The 24558-nt window shown below is 49.4% G+C and overlaps 12 protein-coding genes across 12 annotated transcripts; 6 read left to right on the top strand and 6 right to left on the bottom strand.

Annotated features, from left to right (window-relative positions):
• Nucleotides 1-116: 116 nt before the first annotated feature.
• Nucleotides 117-1379, top strand: N7529_011800 (serine/threonine-protein phosphatase 2A activator; the record flags this gene model as incomplete). The annotated part of the gene is made up of 1 exon (XM_057247326.1): nucleotides 117-1379. One exon carries the CDS (start codon nucleotides 117-119, stop codon nucleotides 1377-1379), a length of 1263 nt encoding a protein of 420 aa, XP_057092675.1.
• Nucleotides 1380-1844: 465 nt separating this feature from the next.
• Nucleotides 1845-2382, top strand: N7529_011799 (DUF1754 domain-containing protein; the record flags this gene model as incomplete). Its single annotated transcript, XM_057247325.1, has 3 exons — nucleotides 1845-2135; nucleotides 2201-2298; nucleotides 2361-2382. The coding sequence occupies 3 exons, from the start codon at nucleotides 1845-1847 to the stop codon at nucleotides 2380-2382; spliced, it is 411 nt and encodes a 136-aa protein (XP_057092674.1).
• Nucleotides 2383-2996: 614 nt separating this feature from the next.
• On the bottom strand, nucleotides 2997-3212 carry N7529_011798 (Nuclear protein; the record flags this gene model as incomplete). The annotated part of the gene is made up of 1 exon (XM_057247324.1): nucleotides 2997-3212. The coding sequence occupies one exon, from the start codon at nucleotides 3210-3212 to the stop codon at nucleotides 2997-2999; it is 216 nt and encodes a 71-aa protein (XP_057092673.1).
• Nucleotides 3213-4769: 1557 nt separating this feature from the next.
• Nucleotides 4770-6459, bottom strand: N7529_011797 (gamma-tubulin mipA; the record flags this gene model as incomplete). Its single annotated transcript, XM_057247323.1, has 5 exons — nucleotides 4770-5918; nucleotides 5973-6026; nucleotides 6102-6220; nucleotides 6327-6367; nucleotides 6452-6459. The coding sequence occupies 5 exons, from the start codon at nucleotides 6457-6459 to the stop codon at nucleotides 4770-4772; spliced, it is 1371 nt and encodes a 456-aa protein (XP_057092672.1).
• A 285-nt stretch (nucleotides 6460-6744) lies between these two features.
• N7529_011796 (aspartate/glutamate racemase family protein) lies at nucleotides 6745-7662 on the bottom strand (the record flags this gene model as incomplete). Its single annotated transcript, XM_057247322.1, has 1 exon — nucleotides 6745-7662. The coding sequence occupies one exon, from the start codon at nucleotides 7660-7662 to the stop codon at nucleotides 6745-6747; it is 918 nt and encodes a 305-aa protein (XP_057092671.1).
• A 195-nt stretch (nucleotides 7663-7857) lies between these two features.
• On the top strand, nucleotides 7858-11413 carry N7529_011795 (uncharacterized protein; the record flags this gene model as incomplete). The annotated part of the gene is made up of 6 exons (XM_057247321.1): nucleotides 7858-8392; nucleotides 8475-8982; nucleotides 9814-10257; nucleotides 10355-10850; nucleotides 10890-11103; nucleotides 11154-11413. 6 exons carry the CDS (start codon nucleotides 7858-7860, stop codon nucleotides 11411-11413), a joined length of 2457 nt encoding a protein of 818 aa, XP_057092670.1.
• Nucleotides 11414-14583: 3170 nt separating this feature from the next.
• Nucleotides 14584-17328, top strand: N7529_011794 (putative cell wall proline rich protein; the record flags this gene model as incomplete). Its single annotated transcript, XM_057247320.1, has 1 exon — nucleotides 14584-17328. One exon carries the CDS (start codon nucleotides 14584-14586, stop codon nucleotides 17326-17328), a length of 2745 nt encoding a protein of 914 aa, XP_057092669.1.
• Nucleotides 17329-17370: 42 nt separating this feature from the next.
• On the bottom strand, nucleotides 17371-17586 carry N7529_011793 (uncharacterized protein; the record flags this gene model as incomplete). The annotated part of the gene is made up of 1 exon (XM_057247319.1): nucleotides 17371-17586. One exon carries the CDS (start codon nucleotides 17584-17586, stop codon nucleotides 17371-17373), a length of 216 nt encoding a protein of 71 aa, XP_057092668.1.
• Nucleotides 17587-18182: 596 nt separating this feature from the next.
• Nucleotides 18183-19919, bottom strand: N7529_011792 (Alpha/beta hydrolase fold-1; the record flags this gene model as incomplete). The annotated part of the gene is made up of 1 exon (XM_057247318.1): nucleotides 18183-19919. One exon carries the CDS (start codon nucleotides 19917-19919, stop codon nucleotides 18183-18185), a length of 1737 nt encoding a protein of 578 aa, XP_057092667.1.
• Nucleotides 19920-20598: 679 nt separating this feature from the next.
• N7529_011791 (uncharacterized protein) lies at nucleotides 20599-21612 on the top strand (the record flags this gene model as incomplete). The annotated part of the gene is made up of 4 exons (XM_057247317.1): nucleotides 20599-20815; nucleotides 20865-21197; nucleotides 21253-21362; nucleotides 21412-21612. The coding sequence occupies 4 exons, from the start codon at nucleotides 20599-20601 to the stop codon at nucleotides 21610-21612; spliced, it is 861 nt and encodes a 286-aa protein (XP_057092666.1).
• Nucleotides 21613-21937: 325 nt separating this feature from the next.
• N7529_011790 (25S rRNA (uracil2843-N3)-methyltransferase) lies at nucleotides 21938-23272 on the top strand (the record flags this gene model as incomplete). Its single annotated transcript, XM_057247316.1, has 1 exon — nucleotides 21938-23272. The coding sequence occupies one exon, from the start codon at nucleotides 21938-21940 to the stop codon at nucleotides 23270-23272; it is 1335 nt and encodes a 444-aa protein (XP_057092665.1).
• A 256-nt stretch (nucleotides 23273-23528) lies between these two features.
• phb1 (prohibitin subunit PHB1) lies at nucleotides 23529-24437 on the bottom strand (the record flags this gene model as incomplete). Its single annotated transcript, XM_057247315.1, has 2 exons — nucleotides 23529-24053; nucleotides 24117-24437. The coding sequence occupies 2 exons, from the start codon at nucleotides 24435-24437 to the stop codon at nucleotides 23529-23531; spliced, it is 846 nt and encodes a 281-aa protein (XP_057092664.1).
• Between the last annotated feature and the right edge of the window lie 121 nt (nucleotides 24438-24558).

The following is a 24558-nucleotide window of genomic DNA, read 5'->3' as shown; positions in this document are numbered from 1 at the left end:
AGTCCGTATTTCCTGTGGCGCCATCGTCTGATTGAGGCAGGCGGTCAGATCTGTCTATTACTGATATGATAGCCCGCAAATGATAATTCATGATCCCCTCACTTATCTTCAAACAAATGGCTTCACAAATTTCTACACCGTCCCAGTCTGGGAAGGTCGATCTCTCCAAGAGACTCTCAGAGTTGCGGTCAAATAACCGCAGACCACAAACCAATGCCAGAGACCCAACCCCAATAACCCCGCCCCTACCTTCGCCGCCAGACCTTTCCGCCCATCAGTACAAACGACCAATCCGCCGGATTCTCTCATCTAAAGATCATGAACTCTTCCTCTCTTCCCCGACCTACAAACTCGTTCTCGCTTTCGTCTTCGGGCTATCCGACTCCGTACGAGGCCGCTCCGTCACCGACCTCCAAAAAAAGCCCGAATCCGAAGCTATCTCCAAGGTCCTTTCAGTCGTGACCCAAGTACGCGCACTCCTCTCGAAAAACCCTCCAATCGATCAAGGCGGGTCGCGTTTCGGCAACCCCGCTTTTCGCCAACTATGCGATGACGTTACAGCCCAGAGCGCATCATGGCATGCCAATATCCTAGGACTGCAAGACGCCGCCGCAACCGAAGAAGTCTCAACATATCTGATCAACTGCCTCGGATCGCGCGAACGTATTGATTATGGCTCAGGTCATGAGCTCAATTTCATGATGTGGTTGCTATGTCTATACCAGCTTCGTATCCTTTCAGCTGAGGATTTTCCCGCTGTCGTGGTGAAGGTCTACATCGAATACATGCACCTTATGCGCGAGATTCAATCAGCTTACTACCTCGAGCCCGCCGGATCCCACGGTGTCTGGGGCCTTGATGATTATCACTTCTTGCCGTTCTTGTTCGGCGCGAGTCAGCTCGTGAGCCACCCGTACATCACCCCGCTGGGCATACACAATACAGCGACTCTTGACGAGGAGGGAGACAATTATCTCTACCTGGATCAGGTCCGCTGGGTGGACAGTGTGAAGACAGTCAAGGGTCTGCGCTGGCACAGTCCTATGCTGGATGACATTTCCGGTTCCAAGAACTGGATCAAGGTCGACAGCGGAATGAAGAAGATGTTTGTTAAGGAGGTGTTGGGCAAACTTCCTATTATGCAACATTTCTTGTTTGGAAGCCTAGTACCTGCTGCCGAGGGCATGAGTGATCCTTCCGAAGGTGAGGTAGGTGAACATGATGGACATGACCATGCCCATGGCCACGATCATCCCCACGAGAGTGCAGACTGGTTCGGTGATTGCTGTGGTATCAAGGTACCCAGTACCGTGGCGGCGGGCGCCGAGATGCGTAAGCGCATGGGCGGGTCAAACCTGCGCCCAATTCCTTTCGATTAAGGAAGGCATCATGACCAATGGGCAGCAATTTGCGACATGTCTACAAATTAACGAATAAAAATGAACCAACATATGAAAATATTAAAATGTTTACATATATAAGAAACAATAATGTCCATTTCCCACCCACTCTTTGTAATTCTTGCATTGGTTCGCACATTGTATGGATATAGATCGACCAGAAATTCAGACGCGCCACCGCCTCTGATTGGCCAAAACCCCAACCTCAATCTGCACCTCCAACTCATTCCGTTCTCAAGTACAACACGCAGATCCAACCCTAGGACTACCACGCTATCCAAGCCCAAAAAACACCAAGTCCAAAAAGGAAACCGAACCCACCTTTCCATAGCACGCAATACGGGTCGTCCTTCCCCTCTTACTCCGCACGCGCACATTATCCACGAAGCGCCACACCGCCAACAACGAACACAGCACCATATTGCGTCACCCCAAAGCCCCACAATGGCGGGCGATGAATACTCCATCGGCGGTGGCAAGCTCAAACTCAAAGGGAGCAAAGTGAGTGGGGGGCGCATAGAAAAGAAGAAGAAGAAGAGTTCGAAGAAGAAGGAGGAGGACAAGCCGCAGAACCCAGAGGACAAGCCCAAGAATGCAGATGCCAACGCGGAGCAAAGGCTAGCGAAAACAAGCGACGAACAAGAGGAGAGTGATAGGCCAGAAGAGGAGAGAGAACGTGATGCGCCTGGGAAAACAGAGACCGAGAGGAAATATGAAGAAATTCGACGGAAACGGGTATGTATACAATATATTTTCTACTGCAATGATTTTGATATATGGACAGCGACTAACTGCAACAGTTACACGAGCGACTTCAACGGGAAGGCGTCAAGACTCACAAGGAGCGTGTGCAAGAGTTGAACACGTATCTCAGTCGATTGAGTGAGCATCACGACATGTATGTCTTATCTTTCTGCCTTTGCGCTTTGTTGGCGAGATTATGTGCTAACTACTACATAGGCCGAAGATCGGACCGGGCTAATCGGGGTTTTTATCTCGGGCGGCTTCCATGTAATATACTTATGACCGGCACAAGCACGTGTGTACTTACTCCAAACAATTCTGTCCCCAAATGGAATAATTCATCTACCAGGATAAGTTCTTATGATTCTAATAATATGGAATAAAACTTGAGAATGAAAAGGCGGAAACCCGCATAGTAGTTTAATGCTATAGAACGACCCACAGGATCTCAATTAGCGGTCCCGAAAAGAAGAGTCATGTCGGAAGATGCAAGACAGCGATAAATAGGAAATAGAGACACCGGTGACAACGCCATGCAAATGAAGACCCCAAAAACGCAGATCACAGCGGCCGTAGCCAACGTCGATCTAAATATAGATCACAAAAAGATAAGAAAAGGAGACCTTCAACCGCATTAAGGGAGAGTCGAAAACACCACGCTAAACCCATGAGGCGAGACGTAAAGAAGAAAAGCCAGGCGGGGGCCGGCGCCTGGGAGCCGAGGTCAGGGTTGGGATCGGGCGGAGTAGGCCTAGCCCCCCTGCCCCTATGTTCACCGCGAAGAGACAAAAGGGCAGAAACAGTGGTATGATTCTGGGTTGGGACCAAGACCTGGATGGGATCGATAAGTGCTCAGGCCTTCACGACTAAGGTCCGCTCGCTGTTCAGCTTATCGGCATTCCGGGCATGTGACTCCTTCTTGCAGTCTTCTAGGCCGGTGCAGGAGTGGGCTTCGAGCATGCGGTGCTTGGAGCAGAAGTGGGAGTTGCAGAAACTGCAGTCACCGACGATTCGTTGAGCGGCCTCCTTGCACTCAGAGAAGTTGCAACGGGGCTTGCGGGGAGGCATAGTGTGGAGAGTGGTTGTCGGTGTACTTGGAAAGTAGATGTCGGGGTTCTCTGCGAGGAGGCGTTGGGAGGTTGAGGTGGACGGCGGTTGTTGAGATAAGTGTCTAAGTGCGGAGGTGTTGAGGGTTGTTGGGCCTTGGACTTGAAAAGGAGTTCTCAAGGGTTCAGAAGTTAAAGGGTGAGACTGGAATGGAGTAATTGGAATGAGGGTGATGTATGTAGTACGGCGAGTGGCGACTGGCGACTGAAGCAGTGAGGACCACAGGTAATGAAGTAACGAAGTCAAGAAGTCAAAAGGGAGAAAGGAGAAATCTGCCAAAGGCTATATATATAGGGAAGTCGGAAGACACGGGAGAAAGCCAAAGAAAGAGAAACCTTAGAACCAGGAAATGATGGCTGACTCAGTGAGGCGACAGTGACGGAAGTAGAGAGAGGAGGTGGATATTACTCAGTGGAGACTTCCCAAAAGGTTCGATTATCCTCTAGACTATTTAAGGCTTTAGCTTATAAATTATTGTGAGATTATTGTGAGATTATTGTTAGATTACAATATTGTAACTATTAATTATTATATTTGATCTAATTAGAATAATCAGACTAATTACGGAGTACGGAGTAGAATAATTAGAATTACCTATCATTCTATTCAATTTGAACTATAATATCTAATTACATATTGACCATTTATCAGTGTGACCCCTTTATACTTAATCTCTCTCCTTAACTAGATCGATCCTATAACCTTGTTCTTCCACGTTTACGCAACCCGACTTTTCACGTGATGACTCTTACCGTCAGGTGCCAGTGATAGAATCACCTGGGCAATACTCAACCGTTTGGACATTGGGAGTCTCACCTGTTTATTATTTTGTCCGTTTTGCCGCGCCACCCTACGGGAAAAAACGCGTTTAAGTGGCAACAGGTTCATCCGGAGTTCATCTACCGCGGTACCCCTAACCTCCTAACCATCACCACCAACAACTAACCTAACTATAACTAGTTATACGATCACAGTGCATATTGTGAAAAAACCTGAAAAAGCTACAGAAGTGGACAAAGCTATGACCTCGAGTGAAGTGTCGGTGATACAAATGGACGAGTCGCCTGCCAAGCCAGCCCTAGTGCACTGCAAATGATCCGTGGAGATATCCATCGGTAAAAGCACCCTTTACTTTGGTGTACTTAGGCCTCAAAAGCCTGAACTTATGGTCGATCCCGCTACCCAATTTCACCATCTCATATCATTCCATATGCACGCTCTACCATATCCCTTTTGCGAACAGCTGCAGAGACTCTAGTTTAGAATAATCTGTCCACGTTGACCCCCTTTATACGCGCTACGTGTTCAATGGATTTTAAATAAGGACTGGCGTGCATTGGTTTCATATTTCAGATTGTTCACGGGTTAAGGGTTAAAGCTTTGAGACGGGGAAACCCGAAAAATGAAAACGCCGGCGCATACCAATGCGCCCGAACCCCCTTGCCCAAATCACAAAAACAGAAAATGAAAAAAGTAAAACCCCCCTTGAAAATGAAATCCGAAATCTTACTTCTCAAATCATACCATCTCATTTGCCTTACCTGCATCTGGATCTAGGTAATTCTCCTTTTCGGCTGCCTCGTACTCCCCGATCAGATCCATCACAACTGCCCGTGCTTCATCAAACTCGCCCAGACCGTCAGCAAACGGAGCTTCCTTCTTGTACTGTTCCAAGAAGGCATTGCGTTTGCGGAGCTTGTCGTAGTGTTGAACAATGCGCTTGAATAGCGTTGCGACAGATGTGTGGTTGGCCAACATGAGACCGCTGACTCGGTGTCCGGTTTCTTCAATATAAGGGGACTTTTTCGTAAGAGCGACCTGGATACTAGCCGGGCCCCAGGGGATGAAAGATGCAAGACGGCGTTCCCGAATGCGCAGCAAGGACTTGTGTACGTCGGTCGGATCGGCTTCACCCTGGATGATATTGAGGATACTTATGTAGCAGCTGGACTTGCTCGGATTGACAGAGACCATGCGATTCTTGGGTTGGAGTAGGCGACGCATCACGTCCAGCACCGTGGTCTTGCGTACGGTTCTGGCTTGCTCAATGTTGGCACCTGTGAATGGCGTGTATGAAGTGAGGAGGAAGTGACTGCGCGGAGTGGGGATGAGGGAGGCGATAATGCCTGCAAGGTCGTTGTGCATATATCCGGGGTATCGTAGGGTGGTCGTGGATGCAGACATAACTGTGGACACGAGCTGGTTGGTTTGGTGGAACGAAGGCTCTTGGACATGGAGCCGGTCTGCGACAATACGTGATAGAGCGCCATTGTCCAGCACAACAACGGAATCGGCATCCTGGGTCAATCGTCGCATGGCGAGCAAGCTGTTGTAAGGGTTGACAACGACATCGGATTGTGTGTCCGGGAATACGGAGTATGTTTGGATGAGCTTCTTAGGAAAACGGTCGTTCATGCGCTCCAGGATGAAACTGCCCAGTCCAGAGCCTGTACCTCCGGCGATTGAATGTAGAAGCATGAAGCCCTCTAGCGAATCACTTCCGTCTGCTTCTCGGTCGATCATATCGAAGATCTCCTCTTGAACACCTTCTCCTGCGGCATATCCAGTACCCCAGTTGTTGCCAGCTCCAATACCTTGTTGTCCGACGAAGAAGTTCTCGGGGTTGTAAATATTCTTGTAAGGACCGGTTTGTATGGCATTTAGGACCTGGATTTGTTGTTAGTCCGCGGTAAACTGGCCATACAGTCGAGAATGGCTTACTCGGGGTTCTAGGTCGAGGAGAATCGCTCGTGGAATGTATCTGGTGTCGTCACTCTGCCCACATGGTTAGCCGGGGTTCTCGTCGAGTACTGACTGGATTGTGAAGCCTCTCAATCCTTGTAGGCCCACCTGGTAGAAGAAAACATCTTTGCGATCACCGGCCGCCCCATCAGTCGCATGCTCCTCCAAGTTTCCATCTGCGCTGATTCCATGCTCCTGGCACAGTTGCTGCCAGAACTGGCTACCGACTAGAGACAGTGGGTATTAGTGACTTGAGATATGTTTTCCCAAGCTTCAATCGGTGGTGCAGGGTCAATAATCTCATGGGAAAGCTTGCGAACGTGTGCCACATACCGTTATTGCCGCACTGGCCGGCTTGGATTGTGATGATTTCTCTGCAATTCCCAGAAGGATTAGCGTCGGTTTTCCAAATGGACAAAAGATATGCAATGATAGATCCTTGGGGAGAGTCAACGCACCTTGGCATATTTTCTTTGCAGAAGCCGTCGAGTTGTTGGTGCTCGTCAACGCGTATCGCGTTGACGCGGGGAACTTTTTGGCCGACATTTCAGCCTCAGGCCAAAATCTGCTGCCCTACGTAACATCAACAAACTGATATCTGCATACAATTACAAGAATAATGAATTTAAGTTCATAAGATCGAATGCACTTGTTTTTTCCAACAACCTAAATCCCACTTTTGGTTTATTCTAGAGTTCTGTTTCTGGCCGATGCAAGTTATCCAACTATCATTCTTGGTCTTGTATACCACTTAAAATCCTGCTTTCAAAGCTGTGATGAGATTTCCAGCACCTGCAACAACACCATCCACAATTCGGACTCGGCGGCCTTCCCTTTCACCATATTGCTGAATACATCCCTCACGAACCGCTTCTTCCATGCCTGCCATACCTGCACACCCTAGACAGACCACCTTAACAGGGACCTTCGAGTTTTGAAGCAAAATACGGGTAGCTTCGATGATTCTTCGTCGCACTTCTTCTGGCTCAGTGGTGTGCAGCTCAACTGCGGTCAGGCCGGTAGTCTCGACTCCTGCAAAATGCGAGGATTCTCCATCATCGTCCCCGTAACCCAGCGCTGCTTGAACCCCGTTGGTGAGCTCTTCCTTCCACGCAGCGCCTGTAGTCACAATGCCAAAATTACCCCTTTCTTGGTATTTGCATAGCTTCTCTGCGGAGTTTATCGGCTGCTCCAGCGAGAATCCACTAACCAAGGACAGCGCAGCAGTGATGGATGCTTCGAAAATTCCGGTAACATATTTGTTTCTTGTTTCCTGGTTTGCTTCTTCAAAAGCCTTGATGTCCTCCCTTAGTTTGCCGACTAATGGATGTGCGGAGTAGCATGCTACTAGAAAAGCATCATAATTGCCAATGAAATCCCGGACGGACCAGCAGTTCAATGCCGACTTGCAAGACTGCTCAGCGTCGTTGATGCTGGCGATTGGCTGGACCTCGATTCCTTCGACCTCGACAGTGGAATCTGGGGCAGTGAAGTACTCGATGTGAACATCCTGGTAGTTCATGCTGGTCAATATAGGCTTCAGGGCCTCAGTCATATGTGTCGAAGTATTGGGGTTGATGACCAAGATGCTGTATTTCCGCTTGCCTTCCCTCGGATCAAGCTGCGAGATTTGATCCGCATCATATTGAGGCTCAATAGAGACAGCCATTTTGGGACAGACAATTTGAGTGCGCAAATAATAAAATAGAAAGCTTTCTGCTGTCAAGGAGGATGCTCGGAGTTAGGATGGCCTCCGCCGTTATCAGTTATCGGGATCTTCCGCAGCAGCCCCGCCATCCCCGCGCGCATTCATTCCACCCCCAACACACTTCCAAAATACTGATCCATAACCACATATTCCACCATGCCTCTTGTCGTACAGAATCTGCAACCGAGAGTGATCCTCGGGACGATGACCTTTGGACCAGACGAGTCCAAAGGTGCCCGGATCACCTCGCTGGATGAGTACAACAAATGCCTTGATTACTTCCAGCAACAGGGCTTCAATGAAATCGATACTGCCCGTGTCTACGTGGGAGGACAGCAGGAGGCGTTCACAGCAAAGGCGAACTGGAAATCGCGTGGCCTTACCCTTGCCACAAAATGGTACCCTCAACAACCCGGCGACCACAAGGCCGATATTGTCCGCGAAAAGTTGGAGCTCTCCCTGAAGGAGCTTCAGACCAACACGGTCGATATCTTCTATCTCCATGCACCAGACCGTGCCACTCCTTTCGCTGAAACCCTTGAGGCTGTTAATCAACTACACAAGGAGGGCAAGTTTGTGCAGCTTGGTCTCAGCAATTATACGGCCTTTGAAGTAGCGGAGATCTGTATTCTCTGCGCAGAGAGAGGGTGGGTTCGTCCTACGATCTACCAGGCTATGTATAATGCTATTAGTGAGTGTTGATATTCTCGTCCTCTTTCTCAGATTTCCATTCAAATTCTGGCCTCTTGTCTGACGCAATCCACTATTGATAGCACGCAATATTGAGACTGAACTTATCCCTGCCTGCCACCGGTATGGTCTCGACATCGTCATCTATAACCCACTTGCAGGTGGTCTGTTCTCTGGAAAGTACAAGTCGCAAGATATCCCAGCAGAGGGCAGATATAGTGACGCAGGCTCCACGGGACCCAACTACCGAAAGCGCTACTTTAGAGATGCCACCTTTGAAGCTCTAAGTATCGTTGAGCCAGTCGCCCAGAAACACGGCCTCACTTTGCTTGAAACCGCTCTTCGCTGGGTCCGTCATCACTCGGCCTTGAGAATGGATAACGGTGGCCGTGATGGCGTTTTAGTCGGAGTTAGTAACTTCGGTCAACTTGAGACCAACCTTGCCGATCTCCAGAAGGGCCCTCTTCCGGAAGAAGTTGTACAGGCTCTCGATCAGGCTTGGTTGGTTGCCAAGTCAAATTCCCCGAACTATTGGCATCTGGATCTGAAGTATACCTATGATACCCAGAAGGCCGTGTTCGGACCGAAGGCGTAATGCACATATCATCGAGAGATTCGGTCATGGCGAGAGCTTTTTGAATAACCGGAATGACTATGCTAGTGACTGGAGGTCATTGAACTCATGATAGATATTTTGACGCTGTTCAATATGAATAAAGCATCAGTTGTCTTGCTTGGGATGCACCCCGAAGATTGATAACTCGTATTCATATGTTCTTCACAACTTGGTATAGAGATGGCAATGTGACCTAGCCCCATGAGAGTCTTCTGATATAATTTAAGAACGCTGCCTAGGTGCCAAGTCCTTGTGATATGATTCTTTAGTCATGCGTCATCTGGAGGCCAACAATGCCCCCAAATAGCCTGAATGACATAGTTTCATGCGCTAAGCCTAATGCAGTATAGTACAGCGCCCCATGCAAATCACGTGCATACAACTTGTCGGAAAGCGGGACCCCTGTGACGCCAGCTGAAGGCGGTCATTTACCTGGAGAACGTTTGATTTCTGGTTTGTTTCACCTGATTCTTCTTTCTGCTGAATACTTTTGATCTCATTATACTTAATCCGATGGTTTCTACCCATTAGGCCGCAATTACCGCGAATCCTATACTTGTTCCGAGCGACTTCCGAGTTTCATGTAACGTGTCCTACAAAGAGGAACAGTGCGACACAGGGTAGATCGAACACGTGGAAATTGGCTTTTATAGTTTCCTTTTGCAGAAAGGTCGACCGTCGCCATACCAGCTGGATGACTGAAATTTCAACAATTATCTAGTCACTCACTCGACATCTTTCCTTACCAGGACAGTAAATCGGACAAGGACACCTCTGACAGCGAATTTCATGTCGAGGTAGTCAAGCCAATTAGCATATATCCCCACCATCGACGTTGTGGCTTCCGACACCTTTGAGCTTCCAGTGCTTTCACAACCGCGGGTGACATCGACCCCGGACGCTGTCCGCAACTCCCAAGACTCGGACGACGAGATGGCTGCCAGTCGCCCCTCATTTCACCGACCAACGGATGGCCGCTCGCAACAACCCCTCCTCAAAGATGACAACCATCGCCGGCCCCGATCTAGCTTTGGGAACGGTGACACAGAAGCTCGGCCCATGCTGCACCATACTAGACGGCCGACGATCCGGAGTAAAAGCCCGGAACATGATGCCGCCCTGGCAACCCGCAAGAAGTACATGATTGCATCTGGATTCCTCCTTCTCAGTCTGGCCAGCTTTGTGGTCCAAACCGAGACTGCTTCATATATTCAAAATGATTTGGGATGGAAGAAGCCATATTGCATGCTGTAAGTCTAAGTCCGAACGCGACCAATGAGCCCTCGCAACAAGCCCATGCGAACAATCTCCCAGGATGTAAGCGCTTACTAGTATACTCCCATGCAGCTATATTACCCACGGCTCATGGTCTTTGCTCTGGCTAGTCCAGCTCGGTATTCTTCGGTTACAGAAACGGAAGCTTTCGTGGGACGCTTTCTGGCGTCGTCATGTCTCTCTCATTCGCACCACCGCGCAAATGGTAGCATCTCAGGAAGTACACCTTAGCACCCGCTCGGCCAATCGCTCTCCCATCCGCTATATGGTGAAAACGACCGCTTTTGTGACCTCTGCGCTCACCATCGCGGGAGGATCATGGTACGTAGCTGTCAACATGACCACGGCCAGTGATCTGACAGCAATCTACAACTGTTCGGCATTTTTCGCTTATGCTTTTTCGATTCCTCTCTTGAACGAGAAATTGCGGTTCGACAAAGTGTTCTCCGTGGCGGTGGCCACTATCGGTGTGATGGTGGTTGCTTATGGAGACCGGCCAGAGAAAAAGGTCTCGAAGGGAGGAACCACGTCAGATGATGGCGCACAGAACAGGCTGCTTGGAAATATTGTCATTGGCATTGGAAGCATTCTCTACGGCCTGTATGAGGTGCTCTACAAGCGTTTTGCCTGCCCTCCCGAGGGTACCAGCCCTGGTCGGGGAACGATATTTGCCAATACCTTTGGCAGTCTGATCGGAAGCTTCACCTTGTTGGTGCTATGGATCCCGATACCATTATTGCATTGGTTGGGATGGGAGACGTTCGAATGGCCGACAGGCGAGGCAGCATGGATGCTAATCATCTCTGTTGCAGCCAATGCCAGTAAGTACCAAACAGATTCCTCCGGTAACATCAAGCTTACACCAAAGTAGCATTCTCCGGCTCTTTCCTTGTCCTCATTTCCCTTACATCCCCCGTTCTTTCATCGGTGGCCGCCCTTCTTACCATTTTCCTCGTCGCCTTGGTGGACTGGTTCCGGACCGGCGATCCACTTTCTATGGCATCTATCATCGGAGGCATTCTGATTATGATCGCGTTTTTCATGTTGAGCTTTAGCACGTACAGAGAGCTGAACGAGGAGCGAAAGAAACATCTAGAGAGCGCTGATGTCGAGTCTGACAGTGATGAATAGACCATGACGTTTCTTGCACATCTCGCATTGGGTTGGTTTATATACGGCATTTGACTTTGGTTCGAGCGTTTCTGTTTGGTCGTGTTTTATTTCTTGTATAGTCAATGTCTTGTTAACTTGTCACACATTCCACGGCTTCGGTTTACTTCATGTTCATTTTCCATTTTTGGTCGCAACACTTGTAATATACCCTTCTCTTTTGGGGGGTCTTGAAGGCATGCCAGAATCAGTATTGATCACCAGGGTGTCCGTCGTTCACACTAAGTGCAGCCTCAATATTACGTAGTGTTATCTGGCGTTCCACACTCCATATACTCACGTCACCAATACCGGCGGCTTTCTTTTATCGCAGGCGCTGATTACAACCGTAACTTTGTCGGCTGCGAAGGATCTGCTCCTTGATTTACCTTGAGCAACAGGCTCAGGTCATTTTGCCGGTCGAGCTAAACTAGGATTGGAATACCAGGTATGGCCCGAAGCTATCATTGGGCTATACCACGCAGAACGAGATCGTCGAGATCGAACCTCCACTCGATCAGATGTCGCCAACGGGCGGGTCTTCAAAGCCATCAACGAGCAGGTCCCCAATCCAATGACTAACGCGCCTGTTACCCCAGCCGTCGCGAATGGTTCTAGCTCATCTGTCATCCTACCATTCCAGCGCTTAGAGATCTACGAGCACGCAGCTTGGGTCATGAGGTATCACGATAGAGAACTATACAGCGAAGGAAAACCCTCATGGATCTGAGACCGACCCTCCACTACGCGTACGAGATGAAGATATAAGATACTACTGTCTGGCGCACGTTCGGAACAACACGTAACCCACTGTGTCGAGGATGGGCCCGTCATGCCCGCTGAGGGGACGAAGGGTTCTCTTAAACCTTTTGATCTTTTCGCGCGTAACTTGACACTTGATGTGGCTGTTGGTTCGGAGGCTGATAACTTCGGCGGAACCTCGGTTGGTTCGGCCGGTTCGCCCCAGATCGTTGTGTTTTATGGTTCGGATCTCGAGATTTGTGTAGAAACTCCCTCATTGGGGAATCGATGCGATCAAACTATATTTGACATCATGACTCGGGTACATGATTTGGAACCGTTCTCTGTTGGATTTTTAGTCGGGTATGTCCGAGGCCTTCCTAATTTGTTTATTCAAAGCATCTCGGATGGCAGATGAGGTTTGTGTCGGGATCCCGTCTGTGCTGAAGGAATTAATCGATTTGAGGGTCCCACTGTATTTCCAGGGACTTTGTGGCGTCTTAATACCTCTTTTTATGGTCCAAGCATTTAGAACATCTTTATTTCCAAGGCTTAATTTCATGTTTTTTTAAAAAAAAAATTACAGACTGTCGGTAGACTTATAAGCCTCGCATATGCGTACGCCTATCTACAACGTGTACAACGTACGTTGTCGGTAGTGTACAGTATCTTTCTCATAATGTGGCGATTGCATTATAATCCACGAATCAGGTCCACAGGGCAAATTAATCTTCAATGCACATCATTTCCATGTTTTTTTCCCGGAGAAATTGAGGTAGTATCCATGAGGTACATGCATATTCCTTCTCAGTAAATCGAACTTAAGAAGAACTTAGAATACGGTGAAGCACGAAGCAAGCGACGGGTCAACTTTCAAACAGTTATATAGTTATGTATATGCAGACCATTTCAAGATCCGAAATTCAGGATCTGCCGTTGCCGCCCCAATTGATTTTACGACGATCAGCCCCATAACTCAACTTGTCCACAAATCCCCTGCAAAGCCGTCATTGTTATTGGGCTAATGAATGAAAGGTGGCCCCTCCTCGGACGCCAGGGGGTCTTTTTTTTTAAGAAATGTTTCACCGCACACGCCAGGAGTCCGTTTGCCTTTGGGGACTTTTTTTTCTTTTTTTTAACCCCTGTCAAATGGCGCTAAAATCCATCGCCACTATTTATATCCGATCTGACTCCGCAGCCAAGAAGATAAGTTCGGGTTTAATTTGGGTTAATCTCCCGTTAAACATGAACTGTTCGATCAAACATATACATACATGGTACTCTGTATACATGGTACCTATAGAGTAGTAGATAGTCATAGAATTACATATCCCTTATTGCCATGAATGAATGTATCTGGTTCCTTGCGGTCTGGACCCTCGGTAGAAAAGGCCTCGAGAAAACAATCCCTTTGCCTCCCCCAGCGTGGCGTAAGGACCCACTTAAGTCAAGCGAGATTTGGATGGTCAGTTAGTTCAATTGATTGGCACAGACATTGCCCGCTTTTTTCTCCGGATGCGCCTCCCTGTTCATTGGTGCCTTGAGGACCCCAGGATCGTAAAGTGGAGGTACAATGTACGAGCTGCGCAACTGGATGGCAACCAAGTCATGACGTTCTCTATCTGAATATTTTTTTTCCCGATGAGTTTAATATTGTAAGTCTACAGCAAATATTGACATTCCTAAGAAGAGAAAGTGAAAAGAAAAACTCATTTTAGGGTTTGTACTTTGACAGGCGTCAAATAGGCATATCAATGGGGAATGTTCTCCGAACTGTACCTGAATTACATGTATTGTAAAAATCTTGAGACAAAGGGAGTACTTGTCCCATATAGGAAACAAAGCATCCTACATTGTATATCTATGAGTAGATTAATCATAGAATGATTCAGATTATATTCATTTATATAGACTTTTGTTCAAATTACAAACTTATACTCCATACCCAAGGAGAATATCCCCATAATCAAATGTAATCATCCTTCATCCCCTCTTATGTCTTTAATTTGACAGGTAACAAATAATACCGTGTATGGTAATATTTTGAAGGGAACAACAAATCGAGGGGATTCTTCTTCCTCTCTCTCACACACATCTCTCTACGACCAACCTCTCTGTTCTTTTTTTACCCTCCTTGGCCTCGTCGTGGCCGTCCATTCATTTTCAGAACTTAAGGATAACGGTCCCTTTGGTATTCTTTTTCGTTTCTGCCTGGTGCGGAAGATTCAATGACCCTCGCTCGAGGTGCTTAATCTTGACCTCCAGATTCCTAGGCTTTCCAAACGCTGAAGGGAAGTCGGTCTGGAGGTCTTTTTTCCATCTGGATCTCGTCGACCGGGCTTCGTGCTCACTCCGTTAGATTACTCTTACATCTTTTCTTATTCGTGTTTTTTTTTCTCGTCGCCTTGAAAATGGCGTCGCTTTCACTTCCTCCGTCCCAGCCGGGATTCCCGACACATTTCGACACTCCATCCAGCGACCATACTCGACACCGCAGCATGCATGCACCGTTGCCTAACCCTCCATTCGTCTTTCCGGCCCACGATCCTGAAGCCTCCAACACCCAATCGGCCGCCCCTGAACATCGGGAACGGGCCGCATTGCCCGCATTCTCGTTCAATCCTGGTTCTGAACCGCAGTCATCTCACCTCTCAGCACCATCATTGGGAAATCCTCGAGCCGGTGGGCACCGTCGGCGACCAAGCGAGTTTGTTGGGACTGATCAATTGGTGACACCCGAAACAACCGCGCCATGCGACAAGCGCGACGAACCATCGGCAGCAGCTCAACCTTTTCCACCCCCAGGGCCTGGGGTTGGTAGGATCCCTGGACGACGGAACCACGCCCATCGACGCTCAGCTGCCATCTCCGGTGTCGATTTAAATGCAATCGCTAAAGCACTGGGCCCTAATGGAGGAAGTGCGCCCTGTACACCTGCCGATCCCAATCACAAATCAACATCCGATTTCCCTGCGCGACCACTGTCACAATCCGGAATTACCCTCGGCCGTCCCACGCCTCCTGAGTCCCCTGAAATTCAGCCTGTCCCTCCGGTTCCGCCCATCCCGGCGGCCATTCAAGCGGAAATCGACATGAACAATCAGACCTCTCACATTGCACGACCCGTGCCTGTCGTCTCCCATGAGACCTCCGACAGTTCAACAACAATCAAGTTTCACCAAACGGAGAAGCCGCTGAGTCCTCAGCCGGTAACACCGAGAGCTGATCACAAGCCAAAACCTCGGCCGAAGACTGCCGATCCGTCTTCGATGATGGATTTCATGCAAATGGGGGATGATTCTGGAGTTTCCTCTATTAAGCGTTCGCATTCGGCAGCTGGGCATTCACGGGCCCGTAAGAGCAAATCAACACCCCATCTCGATTCCACCCTCTCGCCCGATGATATCATTTCCACGGGCCATTCTCGTCATTCTTTCTCCGACGACGGCTCCGATACATCTGGGGACGAAACGACAGAGGATTCGCCATCCAAAAAGTCCACTTCGAAGTCGAAACTGAAGAAACAGAAGCGTGTTCGTTCATGGGCCGGTCACATTCTAACCCGAACTAAGAGCAAGGGCAAGGGTAAACGCCATACCAAACCTGAAACAGAGGAAGAACCGCCCAAACCTCGAGCTCCTACACATCGCCCTCCCGCTCTTACTCGGACAAACTCAGAGGCCGGATCAGTTCTAGATGTCGATTTTGATAACGACGTTGTTGTCATCCGCACCCCCACTAATCCAAGCATGCCACCTTCCGCCCTAGAACCTATTCAGAATGACTGCCAGAATGATGGCTCTTCCCCTTTGCCTGCGCCTACTCTAGAAACCTCGTGGAAACCGAGGAGCTTTTATGAACAGGATGTCGGCCCCCCTGATAATGTGCTAAGCAGCCCTATTATTGACCTTGATGCTGCACTTGGTCCATTCAATACCCCAGATATGCGGCCAGTAGCGCCAGGTGCTACCAATAACAATTTCTCCGTTGCCACCCAGCGGATGTACAGTGGTGGAAGACGAGGCGAGTTTGTTGGCCCCGAGATGCGATACCATCGGCGCACGGAAAGCGCCCCTGTGATGCAACCATTCGATCGCTCTGCCCTCGGCGCATTCCGTCTAGGCGGCCCAACCTCCGCCGTCGAAACCCCGGATGTTTTCGACGAGGAGGAAGAGGATGCTTTCTTGGCTGCCAGCCAGTCACCCAAGGGTGAGCGAGCGCAATCGCCTAAGCTCGAGCGCCCTCGCTTTGAGTTTCCCTCGATTGAAAGTGCGGCGGCATTCTCTTCGTCGGAAGATGATGAGAAGTCCGTCCATAGCAACGACACCGCAGACACCGCCAACACAACTCGAGCCCCAGCTAGTAGCATCTCGTCTCAGAATGCGGGCCTAGGCATCCATCGAGGTCCCAAATTTACGCCCACGAACGAGCCAGAAGAAAAAAGCGCAGTTGAACAAGTACGGACTGCCAGCAATCCTTTCGCTAGCAAGCCTCGAAGTCCCGTGGAGATACTCAAGGCGGAAGAACCTGCCCACAAATCTGTTGGACCCCCGAGCCCCGACATTTCTCCCCGATTCCTTGCTATCGACAAGCGGCCGTCCACGTCTCCCATTGAGCTTTTGCCTAGCATTCCGCCATTTGCCCTGCATCCCGGAGTCTCGCCATCTGATACATCATTCCCATCTCCGGATGCTCCACGATCAATTGCGGCATCCTCAATGACAGATCGGAACTTCTCAAGTCACTCGTACCATCATCTTCCTTCGGCTGAATATCCCTATGCATCAGTTGAAGATGTTCCATCTTTAACCAGCAGTGCATCAACCATGACCAATACCTTGAACCGCTTTTCCGCAGCCTCGTTCTTCCCTCGCGGCCGCCTCTCTACCGATCGCGCTGCATCATTCTCGGCTGCTGGAACCCGGCGCACCAGCCAGGCTAACGCTACAAAGCGCTCCAGTCTAGCCAGCCTTTCCAAGCTGGTCGGCGGCCCCCTTTCAGAGCGGAGCAAACTTAACCAGGAGGAGAAACCCCCCGGTGACGCTTCAGACAAAACGAAAAAGAAGGGCCGCCGCATTAGCCGCTTGATGCACTTCTGGAAAGTCAAGGACAAGGAAAAGCCCATCAACGAAGCGAACGAACGACCACAGTCGTAAGTGCGCGGCTTGGAGTTGGTCTCGATGCATTTTTACTTTCATTTACGGCGCAAACTCGGCATAGCGACATCCTGGCACATTTCTCGCAGCAACTTCATCTGCTTTTTCCCCCTTCGACAGCGTGGGCTTTTCCTCGTGTAAATATTTGCTCCGTTTGGCTTGTTTATTTTCTTCATCGGCGGTGCCAATCCCGCGTCCAGGACGCTCATTACGAATTTCTTTACTTCTCTTGGCCCTGCCTTGAGTATGATTTGTCATATTTCTTGTCAATCGCTTATGAATCGGTGTGAGTGGCACGGATTTATTGACTTTCCCTACGATCTTTTGGTCTTAGCGGCCGCTTCTCTTACTTTGTGTTTCTCTTGTTGGGGCTCTTGGCCCAAATCTCTTTCGTCCCCGTCGGTTAGCCCTCGGGTCCTCTTTCTTTCATATCTGTGACATGCCTGTGTATTTATCTGTGTGGCTTTTGTGTCTTCACTGCTCAGGTGGTGTGGATCTCGTCAATAATTTGTCTCTGTCCGGTTAAACATGGCGGATAATGAAACCAATATTTAAAGCTGCATACATTCTGGAAGATACATATTAAGCATAGAGCATATTTGTAGTCGTTTTAGAACAGAGCCATTTGCATTCTCTTCGGCCATCGTTGAGATATATAATTTCTAAAGCACTCGAGAAGAATTGGCCCCGAGGCCGGTATGTGTTCCAAGATCCCTCGATAATAAGTCGATCCACAAATATATAGAAGAATAATCATCCTGCCACAAACGCATTTGTTATTCCGTTTCAAGCAATAAGTAACTAGGTAGATCCATTTTCAACGAATTATTGCAATATCATCCTGCTCATGTAGTTCACAATATAACCTCCCAGCCCGTCACAAATTCTAACTGCGCATCATGAATGATCTGATCCTCGGGATCCTGAAAGTGCAACCGGGTAGGCACCTTATCATTCTTATTTTTACGTATGAAGTAGGGTGAATCAACCTCACACTTGGTATAGTTACTTGGCATAATTCCCTCGTACAAAAATGCACGTACGTGCTTGACCACACAAACCGATGCTACAGCGAGAGATGAATGCCCATATCCCTCAACCTCGATAATCTGCGACCTGTCAAATGCTTCATTTGCCGAAACCGCCGAAACAAGCGGCGTGATGGCATCATACGTAGTAGAAAGAATAAGCAACGGATGTGCTGTTTCCACGCCTCGCCGTGGCACATACGAATGCGTGCGCGGCAATTTCCACTGCTGTTTCAGGAAATAAAGAGATATGTCGCTGGGTGTTAAGGAAGAATTGAGAAGATAGGGGAGCATCCAGTGTATCAGCCCAGCGGAGCTCTGTGGCCAATGGTCAGGCCCGCTGAGGCCATCATTCAGCGTAACGAACTTGCTTGACTCGTCTCTTTGGGGGTGATTGGTCCCAAATGCCAGAAAAGCGCGTGTTGCGTCCCCGCGAATGAGGAGGCATAGAACGTCAGCGAGAAAAGACCAACCAGCAGGATTGTACAGCGCTGGCAACACGCCATTCCTCCACACGTGGTCGAAATTGAGAATGCCGTACGCGCTGCTATTGAGATACACATTGAGTGGGTTGGGTCCCAGATCATCGATATACGAGCGTACAATGCGGCTTAGTACCCTTGGATCCTTTGACACTGTAAGATCAAAAAGAGGACAGCTGTAGTTGTCCGTTTTTAGACACTCCTCGAAAAACCCATCTAGCACCTCCTCTACGTTGACTTGAGACTCGATCTCGTAGATGCCATCGTACCATTTGAACTGATTGACGACACCGTCAATGATGACGCGCTGCGTCCGCTCGGGAAATAGACCTGCGTATGTTTGCCCGAGGAGACTGCCGTAGCTGAAACCCCAATATATCATATCGCGTTGACCAACTGCATTGAGAATACTATTCATATCGGCAGCTGTCTGCGGGGTGTTGATATAGGATGCATATTCGCCCATTGTATCAGAGCACGCCTGCGCAAAGTTCTTGGCCCAGGCATAGATCGTCGAAGCCTCCAGCAGGGGGTTCAGGATGCTTGAACCCGATAACCTCCGGCGAGTCTCATCATCCGGGTAGCATGATGCAGCGGGAATAGAGCTATTCACGCCCCGAGGGTCGAACGAAAGTAGATGGAAACCCTCGCCAACGATGGCTCTGAGCTGCGATCCTCGGCGGTAAAGCAAATCTATACCACTCGCCCCAGGCCCACCTGGGTTTACCAAAAGATTCTGAGTTGCTTTTGCGGCGCGCAGGCGCATGAGCGGGATAGCGAAGGTCTGATTGGGGTTTGGATCTGGGTTCTGGGCGAACTGGTCGATTGGGACATTGATACTGCTGCATTCCAGTGGGTCGCCCTTCAGGTCTCCGCATGGTTCCCAATTAATGTGTTCCCCACTATATTTGATGGTATTTAGTTCGGTTTTGGGTTTCCGTCCAAGGGAAAGATACTCGAAATGGTGGAAAACGGTCAACCCTAGGATTGCTACCAATGATAGAAGGATCCAGCGGATCGATTGTTGGAATTTTCCCTGTGAAAAATGAGAGACATCTCCTGTCAATGTTCTTTTATTCATAATCGTGAGCGACTGTCTAGATATTGCGAATCAAAAGCTTGAGAGAAAAGTATTCTGGTGTCTTGCTCAGAGATAGGGGCCCCTGGACGGCCCCCAAATGTTGACTTATTAATCCATGAGCTGCCCACCTATGTACTTGATTTCCTCTGCCACATCTTGGCGTCCGCTTTCCATATCAGTGCTCACCTCTTGCCGCTTTTTGCTCACTGAGTAACTGTGGATGGGGTGGTGGACCTCGGGACGGATTCAAGGTCGTTCCATAGGACGGTGAGGTAGCGTACTATGAAACTACCAAGTTCCAAGGTTTTTGATCGAGTCATCGGTACTTTATTCCTGAAGCAATGAGTGTATAACAGGGATGTACATTTACATCTCTATAAGCATCCTAAGTCCGTCAACCGGAAATGTCTTGAAAAGGACGCGGTCTACAAACTTAATCAATGACTCGATGTATATATCTATTCAGGTCTACATTGTTCTTACTTTGCCCTTCAAACTGGTCTCAATAAACACCGTCACATTGTTCTCACTTTACTGCCATTCACATTGTTCTCAATAAGCAACCTGAACTCGCTGCCCGCCCTTCTACAGCTATTTATTTCGCTTTCCCACTTTCATTTCTCTTCTTTTCTTCAACAATCCACAGCCTTCTGTGATTTTCATTCCCTAGATATACGCTATGTCCACTGTTTCCGGTCTCCGGCGTATGATTCGCCGCTTTGTTGAACACAAGATTGACGTCCAAGACTTAGTAAGAATCCTGGAGACTACGAAGCCCTCGCCGCTCGCAGTGACCTCGTTGAGTCTGCCAGACATCCAGAAGATCCATGATCTCACCATGGTTGGGGATGATGAGTTCGACTTTGTTGCGCCTGTCCCCGTCCCGCAAGATCTCAGTATGGTAGCCCGATGGATCGTGTAAAGAAATCAGCTAACCTCAGCTAGAACTCTGGTTGGAAAAGTCGGACCGCGCTCATGGCGCCAGCCGCGCAAACGAAGCCAGTATCCGCTGCAAGCTCAGCCTCCTCCTTGTCTGCGCTCACGATCTTGTATCGTCGTCTTCAAACAAATCCGCGAGACCCTTAAACATTCAGCTGGAACGTACATGGGCGTATAGCCCTGTGAAATGGAAGGGGAAGACATGGATGCTGTCGGGGCGTCCCGACTATGGCATTTGGTATGGAGAGGAGGAAGACATCGACTTAAACGTTGTTATCATGGAGGCCAAGAGACCGAACAGTGGTTCTGAAGGGGTTCCGCAGGCGCTGGCATATATGGGTAAGTACCTCACGATATCGTCGTCATAACCACTCTTAGGCTAACGTGTCAAAAGGGTGCGTCCATAAGCAGCGCAAAGATCTTGGCAAGACAGACACCACCGTCTACGGCATCTCCACCGATGCCATGAACTTTACGTTCATGAAGCTCGACAATGAGTCTCAGGTAAGTGTATCTAAATCATGTCAGTGATCCTGATTCTAATGTTAACTAGTGGTCGTTCAAACTAGTCGGCGTCATTGGAAATGAGTTCGAACAAGTGCTTGGTCTGCTAGTCTACCTGATGAAGAAAGCGACCTTAATGTCACCCGCCGCCTCCAAACGCACGTCTCGCCGGACACAACAAGGACCAGGGGAGTCTGACCTGATCTTCGACCATGACCCTGAGATGGATGTTGAGATGGATGTTGAATGATTTCGTCGCCGCATTCACCCTCTGGTCTTCTTTCTTGCGTCTTCCTCCTTTTCTTCGCTGGTCGTTCTTTCCTCGCCGTCTTGATGTTCTTCTTGTTCCCCTTTCCTGCTTTGCTGCGTCTTCTACTCCTTGCTCGTCTTATTTTTGCCCATATCCCTTCGCTAGTATTACCTTATCAAAATAAAAGTATATTTTTCTAAACCATGAGATACGAGATACGAGATACGAGATAACGATAAGAGAAAAAAAGTTCAAAAACTTTCACCCCGCAGTGACATTTCATCTTAACTCTTAACATTCAGACGGAAAACAATTGGATTTTACAATGGGTCCTCCACGTAAGGGTCCCCGACAGGGAAACAGAAGAAGGTCACCTGGACCGGCAGTCAAAGCATCAAAGCCAAAGCAAGCGCCGCCCGCGAACAAACAGCACACTGAGAGGAAAGTCGAAGCCTCAAAACCGGAGCCTGAACCAACCGAAGACGAGTCCAATGGACCCAACCTTGTCAGCACAATCCCTCGCTCGCTCCAGCAATTGCTATTGGATGTATTCAAAACCGCTCTCCTCGGCGAGCCAGTCGCAGAGTCGGAAGCAGCCGCAGATGGTGAACTACAATCAGACGAAACCAAGGGCAAAGAGGAACCGCTCGATATCAAGTCTCTCATCCAGACGATTAAGGGTCTGCTATACCAGCGTGACTTTGACTCTGCATTCACTGAGGCGAACGAGGACTTGTTGCGCGCTTATGCCTTGCGCTGGAGTTCTTCGCGGGCATTGGGATATGCCGGCCTTTTGAAGGGTGTGCTGTCCTGGATGAAAGAGGAAGAAGAAAATACTCGCGGTCGTACAAGACCCACAAAACCCTCAACCCGTGTCGTTGCAATTGGTGGTGGCGCAGGTGCAGAGATCGTTGCTCTTGCCGCTGCATGGAGAGATTTAAATGCCGAAACCGAGTCATTGGAAGAACGTGTCGCCAGCGTATCTTTGGAAGATGCAGAAGCTCAAAAGGAAGAGAAGCCTGAAGAAAAAGGTGCCGGTGCGCCCGGTCTCTCTGTTATGGCTGTCGACATCGGAAACTGGTCAAGTGTTGTTGACAGGCTTTCGAAAACCATCTTTTCGGACAAAGTGCCATTCACTATGACCTCGACACATCGCTCGCCGTTACTTGCTGAGGCAGCCCGTGAAACCTTCCAGGTCGATTTCCGTCGTGCCGATGTCTTGAATATCCCCGAGGAGGAACTCAAAGAAGTTTTCCTCGGCCCCTCGTCATCTGCTCCTTTCACCTCCATTCTCGTTCCTATCATGTTCACTCTGAATGAGCTTTTCTCTACATCCATGCCAAAGACTACCGGCTTCATGCTTCGCATGACACAGATTCTGCCTGCTGGTGCCGTGCTCTTGGTGGTTGATAGCCCCGGTAGCTATTCGACATTGAAGCTCGGAAAGGGACCGGATGGCGAACCGCAGGAGAGAAACTATCCCATGAAGTTTTTGCTTGACCACACACTGCTGTCGGTGGCGAAGGGCAAGTGGGAGCGGGTGTATACTCAAGATTCGAGGTGGTGGAGACGGGATGCGGCGCGCCTGCGCTACGAAGTTGGCGAGGGAGCAGGCTTGGAAGATATGCGGTTCCAGATGCATGTGTATAGGCGTTTGTAGTTCTGTTGACTTCTATATTATGAGACATAAATACCCTATAACGAAGAATACGACCGAATCTTCAAAAAACACAAAAGTGATGTGGAGTGAGGTATGGTATTGCTACAGATCAGAAGATGGCCTAAGTCCGACCACTCCAGTTTCACGACATGAGGCCAGGCTCGCCTCGAGCCGTGGCGAAAATTGCGATTAATTGGTACATTCGATGAATTGAGAAAACGGGGTCCATAAATCCCGAGGCTTCTTTGTTCTCCCCTTAACTCCGCAGACCCAGCAACAGGCTGGTGCCGTTGCCACCACCGTTCTTTCCTCCTTCTCCGCCGGGAAGATAAGTGACGTTGGGGTTGCGAGCCAGAGTCTGAGCAATGTCCTTGCTAGCCTCGATACGACGGATCTCGATGAGACCGCTGCCGGCCTTGGCGACAGCCCTGCTAATAATGTCGGCACTCTCGGCTTCACCCTCAGCGCGGATAACGTTAGCCTGGCGCTCCTGCTCGGCACGCTCGACGATGAAACGGGCCCGCTCAGCATCCTGCTGGGCAATCTGCTTCTGCTCGACGGCTCGTGTGAACTCCTTTCCGAATGTCATATGGGTGATGGAGACATCCTCAAGGGCAATGTTGAATTGTCCGGCACGCTTCATCAAGTCGGTGCGGATGCGGTTGGAGACGGCCTCACGTTGTGTGATCAGCTCGGCGGCGTCGAATTGGGCAACGATGGCTTTGAGGACTTCGTTTCCAATAGAGGGGAGAACACGTTCATCATAATCGGTACCGTAGGACTGGATAGCTCGGAGTTAGTCATTTTAACTTGTTCGAAGCTCAAACAATCACATGGGACACACCTGGTAGATCTGCGGCAGCTTCGGCACCTCCGGGCGGTGCAGCACACGCAGCGTCAAGCTGACCATCTGCAAATCCTTACTTCCAGTTGTGGTAGAGATGTTACGTGGCTTCGTTCGCACATCGTAGACAATTGCGCGCTGCAGCCATGGGATCAGGAAATGTGTTCCTTCGTTGACGACCTTCTCTTGCACACCAGACACTCGATCGAAGATGACGGCTCTTGTGCCGCCCCGGACATCGTACAGGGAATTCTGGACTACCATACCCCCAATAGCGAGGGGGAAGGCCAGGCGGTAGACATTTTGGAGCACGTTGGCCATGGTGTGGAGGTGGAGGGGGATGTGATGAGGACGAATGATGGAGATGATGTCTGCTTTTCCCGTTGCTCACTCTGAGGCTTCCAAATCGGGTTTAGCGTCCATCGTCCAAACCTCCAACTTC

The sequence above is a fragment of the Penicillium soppii genome (genome assembly GCF_028829465.1).
Source record: "Penicillium soppii strain IBT 18220 chromosome Unknown utg000010l, whole genome shotgun sequence".
NCBI classification, from domain to species: domain Eukaryota; kingdom Fungi; phylum Ascomycota; class Eurotiomycetes; order Eurotiales; family Aspergillaceae; genus Penicillium; species Penicillium soppii.
This window is presented reverse-complemented; position numbering and strand designations above follow the sequence as displayed.